Raw genomic sequence first — 10931 nt, 5'->3', positions numbered from 1 at the left:
GCAAAGGCTAGCATGCCAAAGGTCAGGTAACCCACTAACCAATATAAGCTCAAACTCTGCATACTTATCTCACCCAAACTCACACAACCATCTCTCGCACAACAAGCCGCACGCACTTCACAACACTGCAACAACACATAAACTGGACCAACAGCACACGCGGCCTATCACAGACCCGATACCCGCACCAAAGCTCAGCATCTGGTGTATACCGAGTTGAAGCTGCCAACAGAACACCACTCCTCTCACTATCCTACTCCCTCTTCACCTTACTAACCCACCCCACCCCACCTTATCATTTACAGATCCGCCAGAGCGCCTGGGGACCAATTCCGTTGGTGACGGTGCGTGGTACAAATACCTTTAACATTTAACATTTAACATACCAATCACCTAAAATAGATACCAGCTCGCTGAACCCTGTGGCTCCGGACCTGCATGCACCAACACACTAGCAAAGCTATCTCCCATGTCCCAATTCCTGCTAACCAAGTGCATTCCGTCTCTCCTACAAATCCCATAGGACCAACAGACCATAGACATGGCACCAGTTCACAGTATAAACACCAATAACGAAGCATAGCATAACATAAAATAAAGGAGTATAATGTGCAAGTGAGCTCTTTGGACATGTTATCCCAGGTTATTCAAGGACTAGGCACAGAGCAGGTGTTTGTTTTCCTTTAAAACTGATCCCCTTTTGAACATCAAACAGAGATTTTCCCTTTGATGGTTGGTAAATATGGCTTTGTGTCACGGGTGCCATATCTGCACTGGGCAGACAAAAAGAACGCAAATAGCTCATTATCATCAGACAAGCCGCAACGGCAGGCAAACATCAGCACACACTGTTGAAAGGAATTTAGAATCAAGCCGCAACCTAGGGCATAAACCAACATATTTAAGATGTGATTTCCAATGCAGATTTCGTGCTATATATAGGTGCCAGGCAAGTATGGGCCATTGCAGATCTCAAGATGGAGAACACTTCACTAGAGCAAGAGACCTCTGGCTTGAGCCTCAAAGAATACCATGACACATGTTTTGATGCAAAGATGATGTCGGATACGTACTTTATAAAAGAAAGTGCCTTTTTTGATGACACCATACGTGGGCTGTTGCCTGCTTTGATCAAAATATTCTCTTCGGGTGAGTGCGATTGACATGTACCTTGATGCTGTGAATTCTAGGTCTGACTGCAAGCAGGATGGAGAGCATGGCAACGGGCTTCTAAATTATGTGCCAGGGTTTAGAAAACCCTCGGGGGTCATGAAGAAATGAAACTTGGGGAATTGGAGTTAAAGTTTGCTATTCACTTTAAGTAAGAGTCCTGAAGATATCCCTGTGGTCATTATGAGGCCAGTATCTAAGCTAATGATGCTTGATATAATGCAATGTGAATGGTCTTGAAGAGGGCCCGTCTGCTACTAGTGGTGGCCTTGCTGCACTTTGAATTGATGTCAATACTGATGGCATTGCTGTGAAATGCTTGCATTAGTGGCCAAATAATAGGGAAATTCTCTGTAGAAATCCATGTAACTATGCATTAGTCCTGGATGCAGTTCAAGAGAAGTGAAACATTAGCATTCAAATTTCCCTAAACAGTCCCCAGAATTCTGTAAAAACCTGAATATGTGCAGGTTCCTTGGGGAGGTCACAATTTCCACCATAGACCTGTTGCAGTGTTCGTGACACCGCCACATTCGACATTTTGTACAAATATTCCTATCCAGGTAAGGAGTGGTAATGCAGAAGAAAAAATAAATGATACCCACTCGACTGAAGAGGTCAGTTGGCCATGATATTTAATTTTTAAACTCTCCTTCGATTGAGTATTTTTTGTCTCTAGAGTTGGAATTATCTAGATGCCTTTTTCAGGATTGGGTGGCTAAAATGTTCAGTGATTTGGGAAAACCCAGAATCATCCAGCCATTCTGGTAATTCCATTTTCCCCAAACAACTTACTCCAGGTCTATTGGGCATGGATTTATGAAAGAGATTACTTCCTTATGTTTGGTGCTTTGTGAGGTGCCGCATTCAGAAACATCCTGTGTCGAGGCACTGATATGTAAACTAAGCGAGATAGGGATAAAGTGCAGAAGGATCGTGTATGTAGGAAGGGCGGATAAATTGACAGCCACTCCACAAGTCACAGTCCTGAAGCCAGTTAACTTAACGATACATACCAAGCACTTAAGTGCAAATCGTGTTCTGCAAGACTTGGAATACTGCCACCAAATTACAGTGGAAACATGATCTAAGTAAGGTCCATAGTGTCTGGCTGAGAAAATATACATCCTCCCTTCATTCCTAGGGGTAAAGATTTGGCCGCTTTCTATTCTACTGGACATCTACCTAGAAGAAGATTTTAGGCCCTTCCATAAGCTACGTGTGAAGTCCACAAATTCTTTCTCCAGACAATTGGCAATGATAGTGGGCTCAAAGATAAATGGATAGGACTATCTGATCATGTGTGGCCACCAGATATTTCTTTGTCGCAGGCCTATAAAATATGTGACAATGTCTAGAAAACTCAGTTAGTCCAAACTGTTGAGATGGAAGAAAATAACACTGGGAGCATGTCTGCTTCAGTTTGCTCAATACTTATTTTAACAGTCCTGAAAAAAAAACATTATTATCATTGCAATGTCAGTATCTATGCTAATGGTGAATGCTCTCACCCCAGTGCTCATGTGAATGCCATTGCTGGTAAATGCTTGCATTGCTAGCCAACTACTATGGACATTCTAGCTGGATTTTAAGATTCATGAAACTGTGCATTGGTCCTGGATGAACTTCTGGAGAAATTAAATATTTTAATTCAAAAATCCCGATTCAGTCCCTTGAAATTCTGGCAACCTGTGAATATCGGCAGTCCCTCTGGCCTCACAATTTTCAGTTGGAGCATTGTTTCTGTCTAGAGTTGGGAGGCTCTAGGTCAATAATATCCAAACTTTTGTATACTGAGTGCCCCTCATACCCACCTAGGATCTCTTGGATCTAGCTCTATCATGCAGTAATATCAAACTTTGTGCTGCATAAGGACAGCCCGGGTTATTTCTAGGACGTTTCTGAAAGTTAATGGCTTATTTAAAGCTGTAAAATAGCACATAATGTAATCAAAATGTTTTAATCAAGTGCTCCTTCAGCTACTTGATTTATAAGCAATATTCTTGCCCTGGCGTATTTTCCTTGCTGTTAAAAACAATCACTGACAAAGCCAAACGTTTTCTCTTGGGTAAGGGTATTGACTAGGCATTTACCAGGCTCTGGCATCATATGTTCAGGTTCTCACAGAATGTGCCTTCTGTTGCCTTGTTATTGCCAGGTAGTTCCATCGTGGCCATGCCTGGCAAATCCTACACAAAAGAAAACGTTTTTGTCTTTGCCAATGATTGCTTTTCTTACCAAAACTCACTTTAATTGTTTGTTGGTGCTAGATTTGTTTCTTAATAAGGACTCTGTTACTAGGCTACGGTTAGGGGTAAAGCAACATGCTTAAAATCACAGTTCTGAAGCCAGCAATGTCTTGGACAAAGGGCTAAGTGTGTGATGATGAACAGTGTATTATAATGTTTCATAATGATATGCCCAACTAAGAGGGGAAAACAGTTATAGCATTAACTTTGAAGCCACTATCTGAAATGATTTCTCCCAGGGTGAGTGTTGCAGTGGCTCCCATTTATATCATGTTCTGACTTCATGGTGTGTCTATGACCTCCTCATGTCATTAGTGGAGGAGGTGGGGGTTATGGTTGACCAATTGTGACCTTGCCAGTTGAGGGTTTTGAATGTTGTTGTACTTGGGTAAAAAATGTCGGAGAAAACTGTTGGCACACGCCTGTTTGTATTGTATTGTATTATTTATTTGATAATGCGCACAAAACCCAGGGGTAGCCGGGCGCAGCAGTCATAAGAATACTTGAGCTTAGGTTACATACATGGAATACATACAGGGAGTGCAGTTCATGAAGAAATTACAGAGCAGGTATACAGAGTGCATTCGGTGCTGGATAAGTGAAGTACAAGTTCCTAGTTTGGTAAAAATTTTGATAGGTCCTGGCCTAACGCTATAGTAAGTCGTCGTTGGTCCAAAGCCAACTTTTCACTTTGCATCTAAATCTGGTGTAGGGTAGGTGGGCTCTCAGTGCGGTGGGCAGTGCATTCCAGGCGTGAGCAGCTCTAACTGGGAAGCTTGCCCCACCCGCTTTGGATAGTCTGAATCTGGGTGTTTCAAGCAGAAATTGGTTAGCGGCTCTAGTGTGTTGAGTGGAGGATTTTCTTGTCAGTCTGGCCGAGATATATGGGGGCACATTGTTATTCAGGCCTTTGTGGGTGAGGGATAGTGTCTTAAGAAGAACTCTATCACTGATTTTTAACCAATGCTGGCCTTTTCTGATGTTAGAGATGTGGGCTCTATGGGGTATGTCCAGACCTGCTCTAAGAGCATTATTCTGAAGTATTTGCATTTTGTTTATGGCAGTTTTGCTAGCTCCTGCATAGAGGGCGTTGCAATAGTCCAGTTTTGACATTACTAAGGCATTGGCTAGGGTGATGCAATTAGATTTCAAGAGGTAGGGTCCGCAGGCCCTGATTAATTTGCAGGTGTAAGCTGTGGAGGACGCTAGGGAATTAACTTGTTTTTTGAGAGATAGCGTGGAGTCGAGGTAGAAACCTAGTATTTTTACCTCTGTTGCCACTTTGATTATGTTGCCATCAATGTTAAAGGCACGGTAGTTTGGGCTAAGTTTTCTAAGGTTGGAGTCGGAGCCCAGGATCAGTATCTCAGTTTTGTCGTCATTCAGGCAGAGGCCGTGGGAGGCCATCCATGCCTGAATGATGAGGTAGATCTTATTTACTAGAGCTGTGTCTTCGACAAAGTTGCCAGATAGTGGTAAGAGGATTTGCGTATCGTCCGCATAGTTGGTATAGGTTACCCCTAGTCTGTCCAATTTGTCGAAGAGTGGCTTAGTGAAGATGTTGTACATGGTAGGTGAGACACATGAACCTTGTGGGACGCCACAGGTGATATGTATTGGGTCCGCTGAGGCTAAAGGGGAGAACACTCTCATCGTACGGTTGGCTAGGAAGGATTGTACCCAGGCTATAGCTTCACTTGAGAAATGGGCGGCAGACGCTAGGTGGTTGCATAACACTGCGTGGTCCACCAGGTCAAAGGCCGCTGATAGATCAAGGAGGAGGAGCATAGCTGTTTTACCTTTATCCTTCAGCTCCTCGATTTGTGTTTTGAGATCGATAAGGGCTGTTTCAGTGCCATGTAATGGTCTGAAACCAGATTGGCGAGAACCTAGTAGTTGGTTTGTCTCCAGATAGTTTTGGATCTGGAGGTAGGCTACTCTATCAATGATTTTGAGGAGGAATGGGACTGTGGTGATTGGCCTATAGTTGGTAGGGATGGCTGGATCGAGGGTCTTTTTTTAAGGAGGGGTAGTACCCAAGATTCTTTGAGGTTAGATGGTACAATGCTAGATTTAAATGAAGCATTAATTAGTTTAGAGATGAAGGGTGCTAAATCTCGTGCTGCGTCCTTAATGACTTGTGCAGGGCAGTTGTCACCTTGGCAGTTAGAGGGCTTTAGTGATAGGATCACCTTTTCGGTTTCTAGGATGGATATGTTGGTAAAACTGAAAGGTTGGCAATTGTATTGGGTGGCTGTTCGGTGTGAATTAGTCGAGTGGATAGTGTGGGCTTTAGTAGGGCTCAAGGATGCTTTCTTCTTTGCAATTTTGGTTTGCAAAGTTGCAATTTTGTTAGCTAGGGCATTTTGGATGCTAGTGCACCACTGTTTATCTTTGGGGACGTTGTCTACGGGAGCAATAGGGTTTTCCATTTCCCGGAGGATGGAGAAGAGTTCTTTAGAATTAGAATTAGCCTTGCTAATTCTCTCATTGAATGTGTCTTTTTTGGTTTGGATTATTTCCTTCTTATATTTATTGGCAAAGTTGTTAAGGATGGTTTTATTCTCAGCCGAGGGTGTATGCCTCCAGATAGCTTGGAGTTTGCGCTTTTGGATTCGTAGTTCTTTGAGGTGAGGGGTGAACCATGAGTTGAGATGAGATTCTCGTTTGCTTTTACGAAGTTTGATGGGGGCTATTATGTCCAACGCATTGGACATGGCGTTTTGAATGTTTCAACTAGTATGTTAGGGTCCTGGTTAGTATCGCTAACAGCAAGGGCTGGTAGGAGGAGAGGGAGCAATTTTTCCGAAGTAATATCTTTTTTACGTCTGGTTGGCATGGCTGGTACTATATCCTGGTTAATTGGTTTAGGCAGTTCTATAGTTAATGAGAAACTGATGAGGTGGTGATCCGTCCATGTTTGTGGCAGGATTTTAGAGATAGTGGTGTTACAGTTTCGGTTGGCTATCCAATCTAGGGTCCGTCCTTTTATGTGCGTGGGGGCAAAAATGTTCTGAGTCAGGCCATGATCGACTATAATGGATTGGATGGAGTGGGCTTGTTTGTCCTCATTATCATTAAAACCCAAGTTGAAGTCACCTAGTAATAGGAGCTGGGTAGTGTCTTTGATGTTGTTAGTAAGGAGGCTAGATAAGTCTTCCTCGAAGTTGCCTAGTGGGCCTGGTGGTCTATATACCAAGAGAACAGTTAGTGTGCTATTGTTAGAGATAGGTATTTTGGCTGAGAGGAGTTCGCATGATGTTATTTCCGGGTGAGGGGTGAGTCTTACATCTAGCTTAGTTTTGGCGATGATGGCTAGGCCACCTCCTCGAGAGACGATAATAGGAACATAAAACGTTCCTTTTGCAGGTTTACAAAAGGAATGTACTGTTTGTGTTTTTGACTAGAAATATAATGTCATTTCAGTTGTCTATGGCCTACTTGCAAACAGATCATCAGAATGTTAGAGAGGCATCATGTCACCCTTTCCTTTAGGTGCTATTGCCATAGACCACAACATGAACTTGGGAGCCCCACTCTGTGAAAGTGGAGTCCAGCCCCTGTTCTCTTCATGTTCTCCTATCACTTACCGTTACAGGTGGATCCCGGCTGCCATTTATATTTACAGGCTCCCATTCATTTGCGTTTACTGACCTTGAACAGAAGAGTAGAGGAGTGAGGATCTTTATAAATAAAGCCATGAAACGGCCCCTGCAACCTTTTGATATCACCTCTGGATCGTCTGAATATGCCACCATTCAACATCTCCCTACTACTCCTCTCAACGTTCTGCTCTCTAGTGATCCACTGGGCATCTAAACGTCTTCTTTCCTGACCTGAGACTTCTTCTTGAGTCACTTCCCTCTGAGCTCCCCTTGCCATGTTGAGGGGGCTTTAACCGTATCAAGCCGTCATTAGCCACCATCTTCTAACTTTAACCCCTCCTATCTGTCCACTCCATCTTCTCCCACCATGGCCATCCTTCCCACTCTGCCGAGAACGCTCTTCATCTTGTCCTTCTCTCTAATTTGCTGTTCTTCTCTGAGCTTTTCTTTGACCCCACTCCGTCAGGTCAATATATTGTTGACTTTAATGTCTGAATGCCTCTTCCCTCTAATCCGCCTCTTCCTTTTTCAATGACAAATTCAGTCTGGATTCTCCTATTCCTTATTGAGGATCTGATTAGTTCTTTTCTGTCTCCCTCCCTTATAACCCTAACATATGGCTCCCTTTGAACAACACTATCCTGCACACACAATCATACCTTCCAACCGCCGTGATCACCTCTAAGAGCCAGACCCTCAAAATAAATCTGTGAAGTGACCTGCAATACTGGGACAAAAGTCTGAGCCTCACTCATCTGGCTCCTAAAATTCCCTCACAGCTCTGTCCTCTGCACCAGACTTGGCCAAATCATCATACTTCATAAACCTAGCCTCCTCCATTTGCAATCACCTCTGCAAACTTGCATCTACTATCCATGCCTTGCACATACCTTCCAAGCCAATAACCAATGCCTCTTCCATCTCTGATGACTACCTTTCCTCAAAAACCATGACACTCTTGCACCAATCCTATCTCTCCATCATCCACCCTGCTTCTGTCTCCAATCTCTCGCCTTACTCCTTCCAGTCTGTACCACCTCTACCCTACCTCACCTACCAAACTAGTACCCATCCTTCAAAGCAGAAACCCATCTTGCCCTTCTATCTCGCTGAGCTCTATTTAACTTGTTGTTGCCATGTCCCATGCCTCATTCAAATCTGTTACTGTCCTAGCCCTTTTGATGAAATGATCTGGAGCCCTAATCATTCAGGCAAACTATTACACAATTTCAATCCTATCCTATTATTCAGGGGTGCTTGGGTATGTGGTTTTCAACTGGATCACTAAGTACCATGAGAATAATGGTCTTGAAGGTCCACTTCAATCTGGCTTCCAAAGTAGACGCATTACTAAGACTGCACTCGTGCATGTCTTCACCTTCCTCTCTGATGCTGTGCACTCAAAACTCTATCAACATTCATACTTTTGTACTTCTCTGCGGCCTCTAACACTGTCCCCTATCCCCCTTTGTTTGAGCCCTTCGGTTATGCAAATCTTCTCTACCCTGGACTGCCTCCTATCTGGAAGGTTGCTCCTTTAAAATCTCGTGGAACTTGTAAACCATTGACACCACCCCATTAGATGAGTACTCCTCCGCTCCTCATTCTCTATGCCTCTGCCCTAGACAGACATATATATTGACTCTTGGATTTCACTACCATCTCTTTGCTGATGAAACTCAAATCTTTTCCCCTTTCCCCCTTCATCTCAGTTATCTCAGAATGGATTACCAAATGTCTCACTGTAATCTACCTCTGGATGGCTCTCCACTGCCTCATGCTGAACTCTTCAAAAATGGAAGTCATCTTTCTCCCAGCTTCTAATGCAATCCCTCCCACTGCTATAGCCTTCCTAACTGTACGTCTTGCTTCTTTTCCCAAGGATCACAATCTAGGCGTAAGTGTTGATAGCAACTTCTGAATGTGACAAATCAGCACTACCAATAACTCTGCAGCACGTAGTAACCTTCCAACATTCTGAAAATGTGTCCATGGTTTGTTCACCACTCTACAAATCACAATCAAAGCCATTCCCACTGTGGAACTCTTCAAAGATCGAGTTAAAGTTCGCTTTCTGGCCAAAGAGGGAGTACCCACTACCTCATTGCTCCTCGTTAACCCTCAAACTCCCTCCATCGCTTGGTAATAATGTAATTTTGTATTTGTGTCCATTGCTCGTGTTTGGTTAGGAATACTTGTCCTTTACTATGTTAATGTCAGAAACTGCATCCCCACTTGCTCTCATCTTTCAAATATCAAACAGGCACCCATCCTGGGAATTCCTTTATCAAATGCAAATGTCTTATTGTTGGTCATTTCTGATCGACTGTACCATCCTTGTTCTTCACATAAAAACTAGTACAAACACTTAGGGCCTCAATACACGGAAGGCGGTAACCATGGCGCTACTAGCACCATGGTTGCCGCTGGTAATTTACCGATCCTGCCATGGTGAATGGCGGAATTACCGCCCCATTCCAAGGTTGGCAGGGCCATAATTCCCCATTCACCATTGGCCCTTCCCCATTCCCATTTGAGCCCCCAGAGGGCTCAATGGGAATGGGGAAGGCGGCAATTATGGTACCGCAAATTGTGGTACCGTAATTGCCACCAAGGTCCCTTTGTGGGTCCCGTCCTTAACGGCTGGTAAAACCAGCCTTTAAGGTAGGGACCAGCAAAGGGACCTCGTAGTTGGGCGGTAAGGGATTACCGGCACCGGTGCCCTTACCGGTGCCGGTAATCCCTGAGCGCCATCCGTGCAATGAGGCCCTTAGTCTCATTGCCCATCTGCCCCTCACTACATTATCATTGAGAATGGGGTAACTATACTCATTCGTTTGAAAGGGTCCTGACACCAACATATGTGTTTATCATAAGTAGCCAAATCAAAGATGCTAAGCACTGTTGGGTCGGGTGTAGGTGAGGGTCTTTCATCCACCAATGGAAGGATAACGTCTTTACATGTTCTGTTATTTTCTTACATACATAAAGGGAAAGAAACTCTTTTGGTCACAAAGTAGAGTACAAAAGGTAATATAGCAGGTAAACAGGAGGCAGCAACCTTATAATGGGGAAAGTTTGAGTGGCATGATGACTGGGTGTTTTCATTTTATTTTTGAAATGGTATTTTATTGTTTAAAGCGCAGTCGAGCTCAAGAGCAGTGGAGCCGGGGTGCTAATATCAATAAGCTCCTCGCAGGGGGTTACAGAGCATTACCCCTGTAAGTATGAGCCCTGGGGCATTAGCTGAAGTGGTAATGCCCCCTTCTCAGGGCCTATTGCTTAAATATGTTATTTTCTACATATAACATTTGTTTCTTTCAAGTCGTATGCAATTGTGCAATGGTGATCTTTTATGGCATGACGAAATGTGCAATTCAATGGTGGATACAGCAAGAAAAATAAAATTGATAAGCATGACAGGATCAGGGATGTTCATCCGGTCACGTGTGTTGGAAGGGAAAGTACTTGCTTTATACTTAAGGTCTGATTTTTTATTTTTTTTATTTTACAACCAGGTGATGTGAAAGGAAACACTTTGATTCAGCTGTCTTTCCCCCCCGACTTGCATTACTGCTTCACAGCCTGTGCACATTTCACAGAAATCATTGTTGGAACTGTGACTGATAGCTGCTTCAAGGCGCTAGAGAAATGGCGAAAGAACGAAGCAGATGCCCCTGACATGAGCCATGCACTTCAGGTTGTTTGTGACAATGAAGGCAACAGGTATACAATCAGCAGTGATGCACCTATCTGCATTTAATGAATACAATGATCATGAATGGACCAAACTGGTTCCAAATTTGCCAATAATATCCTTTTTGTTCATTCACTTTTCTTCTAATTTGTTGCCACTTTCTTTCTCTCCTGTGTACATTGCCTATCACTATTCCTAATTATTTCCACT

General features: G+C 43.5%; 1 protein-coding gene across 1 annotated transcript in view; it reads left to right on the top strand.

The window, feature by feature from the left end:
* The first annotated feature begins 956 nt into the window (after nucleotides 1-956).
* Nucleotides 957-10931, top strand: part of LOC138489585 (nicotinamide N-methyltransferase-like) — a 32153-nt gene continuing 22178 nt past the window's right edge. Inside the window, exons 1-2 of the mRNA XM_069617293.1 lie at nucleotides 957-1149; nucleotides 10543-10750. Coding sequence (XP_069473394.1) covers nucleotides 978-1149; nucleotides 10543-10750 — 380 coding nt within the window. The 5' untranslated portion in view covers nucleotides 957-977. The remainder of the gene's footprint in view (nucleotides 1150-10542; nucleotides 10751-10931) is intronic.

Source organism: Ambystoma mexicanum, chromosome 9 (genome assembly GCF_040938575.1).
Source record: "Ambystoma mexicanum isolate Mex_15411 chromosome 9, UKY_AmexF1_1, whole genome shotgun sequence".
NCBI classification, from domain to species: Eukaryota; Metazoa; Chordata; class Amphibia; order Caudata; family Ambystomatidae; genus Ambystoma; species Ambystoma mexicanum.
The sequence above is the reverse complement of the archived record's forward strand: the minus strand, read 5'-3'. Positions and strand labels throughout refer to the sequence as shown.